At 37.8% G+C, this 15,038-nt stretch overlaps 1 protein-coding gene across 8 annotated transcripts in view; it reads right to left on the bottom strand.

The window, feature by feature from the left end:
- Positions 1-15,038, bottom strand: part of CDC14A (cell division cycle 14A) — a 170,873-nt gene that overhangs the window by 127,380 nt on the left and 28,455 nt on the right. For all 8 annotated transcript variants that reach the window (XM_021921278.1, XM_021921265.2, XM_021921267.2 and 5 more), the window contains exons 3-4: positions 14,643-14,718; positions 2,053-2,145 (exon numbers count right to left, since the gene is read on the bottom strand). In XM_021921278.1, coding sequence (XP_021776970.1) covers positions 2,053-2,145; positions 14,643-14,684 — 135 coding nt within the window. In that variant the 5' untranslated portion in view covers positions 14,685-14,718. The remainder of the gene's footprint in view (positions 1-2,052; positions 2,146-14,642; positions 14,719-15,038) is intronic.

Here is a 15,038-nt window from a genome sequence, read left to right as displayed (position 1 = left end):
TGTATATCTCAACAGAATTAAAATGTCTGGCTTGGTGGTATTTTTACAGCCATTAAAAAAAAAAACCTTTAGGCTTTCAAAATAAGTATGACTTTAGAATAATATTATGTCACAGAATTAATTTTGAGCCATGTGGGTCATGTTTTGTGTCCAAGGATCTTTATTCAAAGCTTTCAACACGTACAGGAAGTTGGAACTTTTGGTTTATGACCTTGTCTAATAAAGAGAGAGTTCTAAACACATTCTTGATTACCAAACAAGACTTCAGAAACACAGTGACCATACAGGAGTCATCGTTACCATCATCATCATAGATAACTGCTACATCAAGCTTCATATGTGCTGAACACTGTTCTGAACACTTTGGGTAGATGAACAAGATGTATATGAATAAAAATCATTTGGTCCTCACAAAAAAAAAAAAAAGACATGAGAAGAGTGGCAAATGACCTCTTCCTGATGGCAATCCTTTATGAGAAAGGATTCACAAATAACATGCTTACAAAGCATCACAAAACCCTGCAGGAAAAACACATTTGTTTATAGGGCTTGAATCCAGAAATTACTACAGTCTCTTTCCATATTTCAATCACGGTGTCAATCATCAATTTCAAATGAGTAGTCATTATCAATGTAAGGTAAAAAAAAAATTCAGCTTACCAGAACTTCACTGAACCTTCATGCTAACTGCCAGCTTTTCATGTATGCACTTAAAATAAAAGTAATAGCCTGGTTGGCACTACAAATAATCTGAGTATTCTAAGAATTGAAAGAAAATGTAGGGGTCATTACATCCAACCCTCTCATTTTGTGGATAAGGAAACAAAATAAAGCTGAGAGAGATAAAGTGCATCATCACAGAGCCCTTCAAGATGAAAAACATGTTTTTCTGACTCTTAGCCACTATTGCTTGTGCTATACCATGCTATCTACAGAGCAAGAAAGATGCAGCCACAAGGGGTAGCCCAAGGCTTTACTGCAGCCACATCAAGGGACAAAAGGTGGGCAGGGCTGGGCACCTGAGTGCTAGAAGCAAGGCCCCAGCCCGCAGCCTGGCTGACAGCCTGCCACTCTTCTCAGCCTGCACCCTGCAACAGCCGACAACTTTTCCAGCAATACTGCTGGGCTTTTTCCCCCGAGAGCTTTTGGGTTGATGGGGCAGAGTTTGAGGTATAGTAGCTGGCGCCCTCTTCCCAAAGTCCTTAGAATAAGGCCCTTGAAAAGTCACTCAGCAGGGTTGCTTCCGCGGCTTCAGAGGAGCACGACCCCTCCCCAAGGATGAGGGGAAATGACACCTCTCTGCTCCCTGCCTTTAAACAAGCATATTCCCAACTGGTTCTCATACATATCCCTGCAAGTGTGTTTTAGCCCTGATGGTTTCCGCTTTCTAAGCTTTTGCTCGGCCACAGCATATATAGAAAATACCAGAATCACCATTCTAAAACTCCATAGCATGGTCATGTGGAATTCATACTGACATGTTAGTGACTGCGGAGAACAAAATTTCTAACTGAAATTAGTTTGGGTAAAGTCTTATGTAGTTATTAGGGAAGCTATAATATATGCAGGATTTATATTGTTTGCCTACTGCAAACAATTGTATAAATGAATGGATTGATAAAAATAATAACAGTCCTCCCCTGTGCAATCCAGGATTTCCTCTTCTCCCAAAAAATGAACACTTCAACAGTCTTTTAAAATCTTCCATAATACCATATTTCATTCATTTAAACATACATATACACACACATATTTTTTTTTCCTAGAAATGTCCTTGGTCGGTATTATTTTTATTAAAACACCTATATAACTGTGGAATTCAAGCTACATATTGCAGTTCCAAGATTCTCTCATTAACCAGTAGAAAAGAAAATCCAAAGAGTAAACATCCCACCACTGCTAGTCCATACTTCCCACTACAGGTCAATTCCCAAACTGCTAATAATCTCCACCATCTCTCAATCCCACTGAAAAACTGGTATGGATTTTCTTTGACAGTGTTAGCATTTCACTGGCCTGATTATAGAAAATAATCATGAAGAAGGTACTTACTGCATAGGCACCTATCAAAAATGCTGCATTTGCTCTTTTCCGTTGGTCAAAACAGGTGTAGTGCACTATTTTCTTTCTTGACAAACTGTATGACTGGAAAGAGGAGATAAAAAAAAATAGGGTAACCACAGAGACAATATTAACATATACAGAAGGCAAACATCATCTCTTAACCTTCAAGATGTGCCACAACCCATAAAATTTAACAACTTTCAACTTTAATTGCTATGGCATTTGAGGGTTAGAGAATTACTAGCTCAGACCTTGTACAGCCCAATCATAATGTAAGAATCAACAATATAATTAATATCTTTCTCTCCAAGAAAAGAAACTAATATGGTGGAAAATAATTAAATTATCGGCATCTCTATTACGAGGAAACATTTTTGATGATTTATTCTTAATCTTCTACAGAAAGTCTCTTCACCCTTTGTTACCCTCTACATGCCAGTCCCACTCCCAGGAATGTTATCTATAGTTTTCATATAACACAATTTTTTTAAATGTCAACCAGTCTACTGTGATCTCTAAAAAGTCTTATTTTTAAAGACCAATATTAATATTTTCTTTCTGGGATGTTCTGTAACAACCCCCTTTTAATATCTGAAAATACATGGTTAATGGAAAAAGACCATTAAAAAATTACATCAGCAAACATCTTAATACAACACATTACAATAGCCATCCATTAAATTCATGAATTCAAACAGTTATTAAGCACCTGTTATATGCCAGGCAATATGCTGCATGCTCAAGTATTTAACTAAGTTCAAAATAATCAACATGGCATGTTGTACACATGCTAAACATGAAAAAAATGACAAAAAGATCTTGTAAAATGAAATCAAATTATTAATCAAAACTCAAATAAGTATAAGACAATGGGAACACAATGCAACTCAATGAAATCTGCTTGATTTCTTCACTTTTCAAAATTTATGTATTTTAACAATTGATTTTCGAAATATAGGTACATAAACCATCTTTAATGGGCTAGCAAAAAAAAAAAAGACAGGCACAAAAGTACATTTCAATATTCGTCTATAAATTCACATTGACTATAAAAGCAGCTTTTTCCATCTTATAAATTGACTACAACACACAGAAAATCCCTGCTTTTAGAACCTCTTTTAAAAAGGTAAATAGAGCTCAACTATGTACTTTTCTTGATCCTGCTATTGTCTACGAGGAAAAAAAAAAAACCTCTTCCATCTCTGAAGCCTGTTCTAAGACAAAACTGCAACACTCTGGCTTTATCATGTAACCACAGAAAGGGTATCCCTCCAATGAGCCAAGAAATCTTCATCACTCCAAGTCAGACATTTCTTTTATAACCAAAAATCATATATATATATATATAAAATTTTTTTTTTTTGAGACAGAGTCTCGCTTTGTCACCCAGGCTGGAGTGCAGTGGCATAATCTCAGCTCGCTGCAACCTCCGCCTCCCAGGTTTAAGCCATTCTCCTGCCTCAACCTCCCATGCAGCTGGGACTACAGGCGCCCACCACCACAGCCGGCTACTTTTTGTATTTTTAGTAGAGACGGAGTTTCACCACATTGGCCAGGCTGGTCTCGAACTCCTAGAATCACATTATCTGAAAATAGTAGTACCCTCTTATCTTTTACCTTTTTTTTTTTTTTGAGAAAGGTCTTGCTCTGTCACCTAGCAACCAGGCTGGAGTGCAGTGGCATGATCTTGGCTCACTGCAGCCTTGACCTACTCGCCTCAATCGATCCTCCCACCTTGGCCTCCTGAGTAGTTGGGACCACAGGCACATGCCACCATGCCCAGCTAATATTTGTATTTTTTGTAGAGGTGAGGTCTTGCCATGTTGTCCAGGCTGGTCTTGAACTCCTGGGCTCAAGCAATCCACCTGCCTTGGCCTCCCAAAGTGCTGGGATTACAGGCGTGAGCCACGATACCCGGCCAGTAGTGCCCTTTTTATGAAACTTTTAAAAATTAGTATGTGAGGACAGGCCTGGTGGCTCATGCCTGTAATTCCAACACCCAAAGTGAGAGAAACACTTAGGGCAGGGAATTTGAGACTAGCCCAGGCAACATAGCAAGACCTCATCTCTACAAAAACACTGGGTAGGAGTATCACTTAAGCCCAGGAGATAGAGGCTGCAGTGAGCCATGATCACACCACAGCCGTCCAGCCTGTGCAACAGAACAAGAATTTGTCCCAAAAACAAACAAACAAAAATCAAACAAAAAAAAATAGTATTTGACTCAAAGAAAGTCTCTTATTGCCAATGCCCTTATTTCCTGACAGGTTTATACAGATACTCCTATGAAATAAAGAGAGAAAAAAGGCACAGCATTTAATTCAGCTCAGTTGAGTTGATGTGTTGAAGTTACCTAGGGATGTAAAGGTTACAACCAATGGTGCTGACACTTGATTCCTCATTTTCTTAATTTGGGACTACTGACTGCCTGAACATTTGCTTTTTCTGTTTTATTTCATTGTCTCATTGTCTGTTGGGTGGTTGGTTGGTTTTGCCACTTATTTGTTCTCCATCAATAAGTTATGTTTGATTTACCAAAAAGGAAATAAAGTCTCTTCAGACCTAAGCATCTCCCATCATCTCTGAATTGCAAATATCTAAATACTGCCTTACACAGGCCAGGCTCTCAATAAACATGAGTCAGACTGAGCATAGGGACTCAACGCTTTCCTGGCTCCCAGCCTCTCACTATTTATGTTTCCTAATTCCCTAAAATACCTGTGGGGAAGAAAATATCAACAGTCTATCTTCAAGTCTGGATTCGCTTTTTTGATGCTCTTTTCTACTAAGAATTTAGGTTTTATGACAAACTACTGCTATTGTTTAATAATGTGAAACTATTTATTTTACAAATCTACTTGCTGAAAGGGACAAGTCATAGTGCTGTTCTTTCATCACTGATGCTGATTTCTTCCTTGGGTTTTTTTGGAGGGGGTTGAGGGGAGTAGAATCTTTTGTGTTTGCCTGGTTTTGTTTTATCTCTCTCTCATTCTAAAGTATATAGAATACAGAGACTTATCCTGGAACATGAACCATAAAACTAAAGGACAGAATTCTGAGGAAGACTTTCTTTTCACTGTATAGCTATAAATATTCTTTAAGTAAATATAATACAAATTAACACTTTAAATATTTTAGAAGAATGTTTAAACTTTATAAGCTTCCATAAATTACATCAGATAAAGAATAGTCTTCACAAAATCTTCCTAGAAACTTTATTTAAAAATATTTCCTATGAGAAACTGCCCACAGGAAGCAAACATAACTGACTTTTTTTTTTTTTTTTTAAAGCTTTCTGCCTGATTTTTAGGAAAATGTTTAAAGCTGCTAGCATTTACTTTGCTTAGATTATTTTTGGAATTCAGTTTCCTCAGTTAAGTTTCAAAAGCACTCCAACCAAGAAATGATTTCCTGCTTAGTGAAGCTTGGCCAATATCTCCAAGGCCAAATCACTGAGAGTGGAGTTCTCTCACTCGAGGAATCAAAAGAATTCAAAGTGAATGAGAGCAGAGAACAATCTGCTAATCTCAAAATTAGACCTTGTCCTAATTTCCTAATTAATTTCCTAATTAATCTAAAATTTGCTAATCTCAAAATTAGGCCTTGTGCTAATGTCCCTTCCTTTTCACAACTGGGCCTCCCTCTTACGGTCATCCTGGCCCATGGTTTTATACCAGTAATGTTGTTCAACAGAGGAGACATTTTGGTATTGGAATAAAAATTTGAGGGATAACAACATATTTTGTCAATTTTTTAGCTGATGTTTTATATGAGTGGGCTGATTTAAAAAAAAAAAAAAAACTCTTTAATGTTTTTCCCTCTCAAATTTTAAGCACGTCCCCCACTTAAAAAATACTATTACATAATCAAAGCACCCTAGAAGAAGCAATACTAACACCCAGTGGAGACACTGATGACTGAAGTACCTGCTATGGAACATTAACTTCTCTTTTGAGATCTTTCATGGAAGAACTTTACCATGCAGACAAAGTCACAGTTTGGGGACAATAGGTCAGGACTCTATGTATGAGCCCAGTCGATGTTTTCTCAGATTCTGCCCTAATATCAGGAGAATATCATGCCTCTAAATTGGACAGTGGCCTCTTCCTTACTCCGGTCTGTCTCCTCTGTAGCTCGGACCACAGGAAGGTGTCACCACGCCTGGCTCATTTTTGTATTTTTAGTAGAGATGGGGTTTCACCATGTTGGCCAGGCTGGTCTTGAACTCCTGACCTCAAGTGATCTGCTCACCCCAACCTCTCAAAGTGCGGGGATTACAAAGCAAATACCCTTCTGAACTTTCTAGACTGAAGTGGACACAGCCAGCCCTCTATAATAACCATAAACAACGGCTTGCATTTATTGCTCACTTGTGACATTTCACCATTTCCCAAAGCAATAGAAATGGCACCAGAGGGGTCTAGTTTAATCAGACACATAATGTCTCCCAGACTAGGGGTCCTGGGCAAGGCTAAAATATAATGAGCATACTGTGTTTTACAAGGAGAACATAAGCCCAGAGCCAGAGAGGGCCTTTGAGGAACATTTACACGGTAAGAGTAGTAAGCAGGATCAATCCAGAACTTTCTCATTGAGCCTGATAATTTGTCTAAATCTTAATTGTGAGGCCATAACAAGTTTCATGCTTCAGAATTTAAATAATTCTCAGGTTGAACTGGTCAATAGTACTAAGATTTTTCAGAAATAACTAAATCTAACTCTAAATTGTATTATATTATTATTGTATTGTATTTCATTCTTTTAACAGATTGGTTCAGAATCACCTGCAGGGCTTATATAATAAAACACAGAATGCTGGGTCTCACCTCCAGAATTTCCGATTCAGTAGGGCCTGAGAATTTACATTTCTAACAGGTTTTCCAGTAATGCTGACACTGTTGGTCCAGACATCACACATTGAAATCCACTACTCTAAGAAATGGCTAAATTTTGGAGAAGCACTACCTAAACATGTACCTGGTTCCACCAATGGGAATCTTTTATATGGAAGCTAAAACGCTGTCCATCTGGTCAAGTTGTCCCCAAAGAACTCTACATTCTCTTAAAAAGGAATTCTAAATCATGCAATAAGCCTTTTAAAAGCATTTTACAAAAAACACATTTCCCCAGATTCCTCAGCAAACCTTATTACAATTTGTAAATTCATGCATTCCAGGTGATAACACTTTAGGAACAAGTCCCTTCAATGATTCCATAATTAAGCTGCCTTAAATGTCATTATTCCAGAGGTTCCAAATTCAGACATTCTCAGGTGCCAAGAATCTGAAGTGGGGCAGCTGGTAAACAAGAAAAGCATTCCCTATCCAAAGCGCACTGAGCTCCAACCTGCTGCTCATGAGGGAATCTAGGTGCAGAATGGTCAGATACTGCAATATTTCAAAAAAGTCAAAAGGGAAGGTTTCATAAACTACAGATATTGGCTATGAATTAAAGTTTTTTAAACAGTGTTTATGCTCAAGAAAACATGTCTGTGGACAGAATGCAAGCCACAGGTGACCAATTTGCTAAATCTGGGTGCCAGCATACTGCTGCTGAAGAAGATTCTATGGGTTCCATCAGCATGAATTGAGCAGCTGTTGTGTGTCAAACACATGGCTGAGCAATGCAGTGACAAGGGGAGAAGAAACCCACTCTCTAACCTCAAAGGCTAATGAATATTTAATGCAAAATATTGGCCAAGGCTTATTACAGAGGAGAATAACTGTATAGGGATGCATTTACAGCACACAAGGACCAATAAAATGATACTAATTACAGGTACAGTAAGTGTTTCATTTAACAAGGCAAAAAAAATAGTAGATAAAAGGTGGAATTTAGTATTGACTATCTATCAATTAACATAATCAAACCTACAGAAATTTCTGTATTGCTTACCTGAGAGTCAAAGTTTTGCCCCTGTTATGTAAATCATAAGTGTATATCATAAATACTAAATGTACTTATAAACCAAAGTACAATGACTGCTATGATAGAACAATACAAATTAAGATAAGGGTATTGACCCCAGACATTTTCCATCTTGGAAAGAAAAGCTATGTGAAAGGTGATATTCTAGTGGGATAACACCTTGCAAAACACAAGCCACAGCAACTTGGAGAGAGAAAAAAATAATGACAAGCTGCACAAATAACAAATAGCTCAGGCTACGCTCGGATTATGGCAACAAACACAAATCATGCACTTATTCAGCTTCAGTCAGGAAAGCACAAACTACTTAACCATTCAATAACAAAAGGTGATACAATTAGGCTCAAAGCCAAAGGCAAAAAGGAAAAAAAAGAGTTAATGGTCAATTTAAAGAAACACAGAAAAGTAAAATCTTCAAGTTATTTGGTTAGAACGCTGTGTTTAATTAAGCTGTATGAATCAGTCTGACTGAGCTAAGGAAGACATTAGTGCAGCCTGGATGAGATGCTGTTTAATAAAAATAGAGCCCATGCACCTCCTAAACATGCAAGTTCTGTCAATGATCATGGTCACATTAAGGAGATCACAGCACAGAGACCGCAATGACCAAGGCATCATTCTCTTACAGGTGGCTAGGCTAGACCAGTAATGGCCGCAGCAATCAGCATCTCCATAGCAATCAGTGGTCATCTCACTGCAAAAGCGATAAAATGAGCAGGTCTTCCTGTGAGCAGCCATGACCTTTACAAGTTTTACCTCCAACTTTCTCAGGAAAGGAATACTCTGGAAAATGTTCTTTGGCTGTACAAAACAAAATACGGTTTATGTTTTTATTTAGTGCCAAGATGAAATAGATTGAATCATTCCTTTAAAAAGAAAAAGGTGTCTCTGTGTGGCCCATTTTGTTACAAACCCAACACATTTCATTAATGAAATAGCACATTTGATTAAAGCAGAAGTCAAAATGTCAGAGAAAAGTTCCTCATAAAGATGATTTGATCGTGTTAATAATCAATAATTGAAGGCCTGTGGGATTCTCTATAAACGGGGTTCTTCCTGCCTGAGGATTCCTAACAGGCATAAGTGTTTCTTGCCTTGCAAACTCTGTTTATGCTCGCTCCCATGGGAGATGACATTGCTCTGGAGCCCCTAGAACCTCTTTAAACTACATGAACTATCTCCAGAATGTAGCTTGCTTTTCTTCCCTACAAACCCAAGAGCCAGAAACAGAAGAGAACCACATGAAGAAATCTCAACATGTTTTTGTAGTTATAATAGGGTGGTCTAGTCATTATATCAAAAGAGTTCTTGTGTATATAACCACCTGATATGGTGGCAGGTGCCTGGTTTCCAGGATAGGATTATGGCACTGATTCATTCAGCAACAAGGACATTCCCTAAGCCCCACCATCTGCCAGGTACTTCCAATGCTTCAGTATAATCGTTGGTTTCATCATGACCACCCCCTTCCCCTTTTACCCTGAAAGGGCTATGTGGGATGTTTTGTAAATTTAAAATTACATTTCTGTGACTATTCCCTTAATCCTTTTTTAAAACAGTCCTCAAGATTACTGTAATTATCCTGTTGATTCATAACAGCAGGTATTAAAAAAAAAGAAAAAGCACTGCCCTAGAAAATGTCCCCTTTTCTCAGAGATTTTTTTTTTCTCCAAGCTGAGGTTTTATTTTTCTCAGAGGAAAATGAAATCAATAATTAAAACTGTATTGATGGCCAAGCACAGTGGCTCATGCCTGTAATCCCACCACTTTGGGAGGCTGAGGCAGGAGAATAGCTTAAGCCCAGAAGTTCAAGACCAGCCTTATCAACGTAGTGTGTCCCTGCCTCTACAAAAACTGGGAAGAAAAAAAAAAAGTTAGCTGGGTGGGGTACAGCAGTGCACACCTATAGTTCCAGTTAGTCAGTTGACTGAAGTGGGAGAATCATCTAAGCCCAGGAGTTTGAGGCTGCAGTGAGCTATGACCGCACTACTGCACTCCAACCCAGGTGACACAGTAAGACCCCATCTCAAAAAAAAAAGAATAGATTGAGGAAGGTATTCAGTTTTTTCAAAATATCACAACTTTGTCTTTTGTTAGTAAAGTCTTCTTTTTCAGAAGACGTTAGCCCAGTGTTCTTAGCATTGTCTGTGTCAAGGATCCCTCTGAAAACCTGAAGAAAAGCCATGAATCCTCCCAGAAGAAAAATGTAAATGCATACAAAATTGTACATATAATTTCAAGGGTTTATGGATCCCTTGAATTACCAGAATAATAATTCCGGCTCTAGCCTATCAATCATTGATGACATTTAACATTAAATAGCGTACACAGTTTAACAAGTTGTTCTCACTTCAATGCATCTTCCCTCTTTTGATTGCTTCCCCTATCCTAGAGGAAATACCAAAAAGTAACCTATTACTGCCTAAATCCTAGTACTGACAATTTTTTAAAGCAGTTTAAATAAGCAGCAGGTTTTTCGTTGGTGATGATGCCTTTTATGTTTGGATTTTTAATCTAAGCATACATTTGATGGAATAATTTTCCATTCTAATTGACATAATTAAAATAAGGCCATTGGGAATAGAATGCGTATGGACACATACACACAAAAATAGCGATAAATCACCACCTCAAATCATCAACTGGAAAAAAACACCTTCTCATTTCAAAAATGAGAAATTTGGGATTGGAATAAAATGTACAGCAAAATATTACCTATCTATATAAAGCATAGAATAAGGAAGAAAAATCATACAAGCTTTCTTGGAAGGAATAAAAATTTCCAAACTAAAAAATGAAATGTGCCTAAAAGAATTGGGAAATCACACAAGAAAAGAATTCTAAGAAGTTGTTACTGGTTAACACAGTGTGAAATTACTCAGAGAAGTAAAGGAGTTTGAGGATCCAGCAAATGCCATCAGATTCGGCATTTAAGATGCTATTAGAGCAGTTTCAGTAGAGTAGGGAAGGCAAAAGTGAGATAACAAAGAGCTAAGAAATCAGCGCACAGGAAGGATGGAGGCAGGCTCTTCTTCTGCAACCTCTGGAAGCAAAAGGAGAAAGGGGGATCTGCAAATAAAGGGGACCATGACAAAGTCAAAAGACGTCTCTGTGTGTCTGTTGTCCCTGCACTGGGCACTGAGAACACAAAGATATATTATACCCCCCACCTCCCACCCTCTAGGAGGTCATAGTCTAGCGAGAATGACAGGTGAAAACAGGTCATCACAATTCATCAAGGATAGAGAGCTGCACAGAGAATTATGGGAAAACAAGGGAGGCACCCTCAATCCAGTCCAAAAGGACAGGAAGATGCTTCCTAAAAGGTGGTGGCTGGACAAGGTATTAAAGAATGAAGAACTATCAAGCCAGAGGGTAAGGGCATCCCAGTCAGACTGGTCTTCATGAGCAAATGCATGGAACAGCCGGTATGGCAGAGTAAAGTGCAAGGCTGGGAGTGGCAAGGGTACTGCTGCTTCCCAGTAAATTAGTGCATGAAATCATCCACTGGGAAGACACCAAGGGTGAGAGCTGACAAGGCAGAAAGACAAGAAAGCAAAGTACCCAAGACCTTACTGAAGTAAGTGACCATGGGCTGCCGGCAAGAGACATCAGCAGGGTGCCAGTGGACTGAGAGAACAGGGAGACTGAAAGTCTAGCAATCCCAGTAGTGTGAGAGGGACAGAATGTGCAAGGTGAGTAACAAAGGCATTTTCCAAAGGGGAGAATCTGGAGTCTGGGTTCCTGGAAGTGAAGCAGACAGAATGGCCCTAACCTTTACAGGAATGAAAGAGGCAGAGAAGCCTCAAAGTTAGCGTGGGACACAACAAGGTGAGGTAGCTGGGGCAATGCGAAGAGTGAACAAAGGGTGACTGTAAACCAGAGGCTATGGTTGCTACCGAAGGTGGAAAGAAGGACAGGAAAAATGCAGTTGAGAGCCATGAAATCTAGCACTGACTTTACCTGCTGCATTGGGCAAGTCACACACCTTTCCCAGGCCTCCCTTTCTGAGTCTTGCCTAAATGGTCATTTAGATTCCTAAAATTATATTGGACAGCTTTCCCATATAGAAACAACAGCTTTAAGGCTGAGAAGCGGGTGTTCATCAATTTTGTAGAAGAATTGTCTTTATTATATTCCCTATCAGAATTCACAAATGTTACATTGGTAACTTTATTATGTATAGGACTTTAAAATGTACAAAGCTTTTACATATTGATACACTTTGGATATTTGTCCTCTCCAAATCTCATGTGATCCCCAGAGTTAAGAGGTGGGGCTTTGGGTCATGGGAGCAGATCCCTCATGAACAGCTCAGTGCCATTCTGAGGGGATTGAGTGAGTTTTCACTCTTAGTTCCCCCAAGATTTGGTTGTTAAAAAGAGTGTGGCACCTCCCTCCCCTCTCCCTTGCTCCCTCTCTCGCCATATGACATGACTGTTCCCCTTCACCTTCTGCCTTGAGTGAAAGCTTCCTGAAGGATTCATCAGAAGCAGATGTTGGTGCCATACTTCATTACAAAGCCTGTGGAACTGTGAGCCAAATAAAACTCTTTTCTTTATATATAAATTACCTAGCCTCTGGTATTCCTTTGTAGCAAGGCAAAACAGACTAAGACACATATATTTTCTAATACAATACTAACCACCACCCCGTGACAGTTCTATAATTCCTGTTTTACGGATGAAGAAACTAAGATTCCACAAAACTGAAGCAATTCCAACTTTGGATTGGTCCAGTAAATCTTTTTCTCCTAATTAGAGATTCTATTTAGTATGCTTCATTGAGATAACTCACGACTTATCAACATTTGAGTTTTTAAAACGCAATCATTCAGCAAGTAATACAGTGCCCATTAATTGTCCTAAAGCTACATATTTCATTCCAGACATCCAACAGATTACTTTACCACTAAAATGAACCACGTGGAGTTTTAATAAAGTTTAAACTTTATTAAACTTCCATAATGTTGAAACAAAGCATTATAAATGAAAGCAAATAGAAACAAGTTTACATACATACACTTACCATACTGTTCAGTGTAGAAAATGGTAGAAAAAACTCAACCCATCTAATCTCGTGCAACTGCTATGAGTAGAACACTGAGTCACACCAGTGATTTTACTTTCCTGATAATGACTCCTTTCTCTTTGGCTACCCTAGATAGTACTCAGTTCCCAGATTAATTATAACACCCAATTCATTCCAACTACATATTAATGACTAATCAAGACAGCAAAGAAATTCCTTGGTCTTCAAAAGAAAAAAATAGACTTCCATTATTTATTAATTTCCTTTTCTTGTTTATTCAGCCATTAAAAGTTCATTTTATTTAAAAAGGATATTATTTACTTCCTTGGTGATTGCAAAAACCTCTATTTTACTTTCTAAAATACGGGTTTCTTTTCTGAAAAACAGATCTGGCTTAATTAAAGGAATTTACATGTATCTTTTCAAGTCAGACAACTTTATAAGTTAATTCCTATAAAAGTTGAGTAAAACAGATTTTATTGGGTTGGTTCAAAAGTAATTGTGGTTTTTAACATTAAAAGTAATCGTAAAAACCACAACTGCTTTTGCACCAACCTAATATGTTATATGATTATTGATTATTTTTGGTATAATTCCATATCCACCTCTCACTTTGAAATCAATGGCAAAACTTCAAATTCATAAGGATACAACATATTCTACAGGAAATTCTCCATCAGACTGTTTTTTATACCTAAGTTCATTAAAAACCAATCAAATCAAAAGACAATCACAGAACAGTTAACATGTCCAAGGCATTGTACTATGTAACACTAGTAACATTTTACCCAGCAGAAAGAGTAAAATACCTGAGCACTATAATTTATTATTTACCCTTAAGAGTCTGCTGTATAGCATTTTGTCTTTCAAACTGAAATCGTTAAGATCTTCATTTACAAATTGGAAGAAAAAGAGATACATATTGCTTTCTGTGTGATAAAATAAGTTTACTAAAACTAGGTATATAGATGAGTTTCCTCATATGCTTGAAGAAGAAAAAAAAAAGCCACATGTCAAAATCCACATAAAAGTACAGAAAATGAAACCAGATACCCATGTGAAATCAAAAATATAGATGAATACTAAATGTATGACCAGAATGCTATCATCTCAGGTAAAATTCCATTCTCTGTCGCTGCTGGTTCATCAATCTCACTTGGCTGTTAACTACACAGAACATTTAAGAAACATGCAAAAAATTTCAATCTTGACCAAACAGAAAATGTTATGCACACAGCTCCAGCCATGATGAGCCCTTTTCATCACTTGGTAACAGGGTCTACAGGCATATCTGAAAGTTTCAGAAAAATTATCCTAGGAGGGAATTTGATAGACTCATTAACAACAGCCTAAAAGGATTTGTGCTTTCTTTCTTAGATCACTATTCCTGTGACTTCATTCAGCTCATATTGCAACTCATTCTGAAAACTGAAAGAGGTTAGCATGTCCTTTGTGGTATAATCAGGAGGATCACTTTCAAATTCTAGGTGAACTACTCACATAAATTTCCAGAGATCAAGATCATCTGACTAAATATTGCATGCACACCAACCCCACTGAGCAGACCCTATGGTTCAAATATTTTGATTCCAAATTACAAATATCACTACAATACTCACTTTTAGTTTCTTGTTTAGTTTGCAGCAATATCTGTACACCATTGCCAAGTTCAGCGGTCCAAAATCTGCATAGAAACTAAGATAAAAGAAAAACAAAAAAGTTAGTATTTAGTAAAAGTATAATTTTCAGTAACATCAATGTTCATCTTTAATTTCATTAAATTTACAATCAAATTTCAATTATCTTATAACCAATCTGATCCATGGTATAATCCAAATAACTAATGGTTTCATCCTAATGCCCTCTAGTTACTCTAACTAGTCTCTATTTTAACAGGGAACCAGTGGCTGGGCGCGGTGGCTCACGCCTGTAATCCCAACACTTTGGGAAGCCAGGGCAGGCTTGTGTCTTTATAGCAGCATGATTTATAATCCTTTGGGTATATACCCAGTAAT

Source organism: Papio anubis, chromosome 1 (assembly GCF_008728515.1).
Source record: "Papio anubis isolate 15944 chromosome 1, Panubis1.0, whole genome shotgun sequence".
In the NCBI taxonomy this organism is placed as follows: domain Eukaryota; kingdom Metazoa; phylum Chordata; class Mammalia; order Primates; family Cercopithecidae; genus Papio; species Papio anubis.
This window is presented reverse-complemented; position numbering and strand designations above follow the sequence as displayed.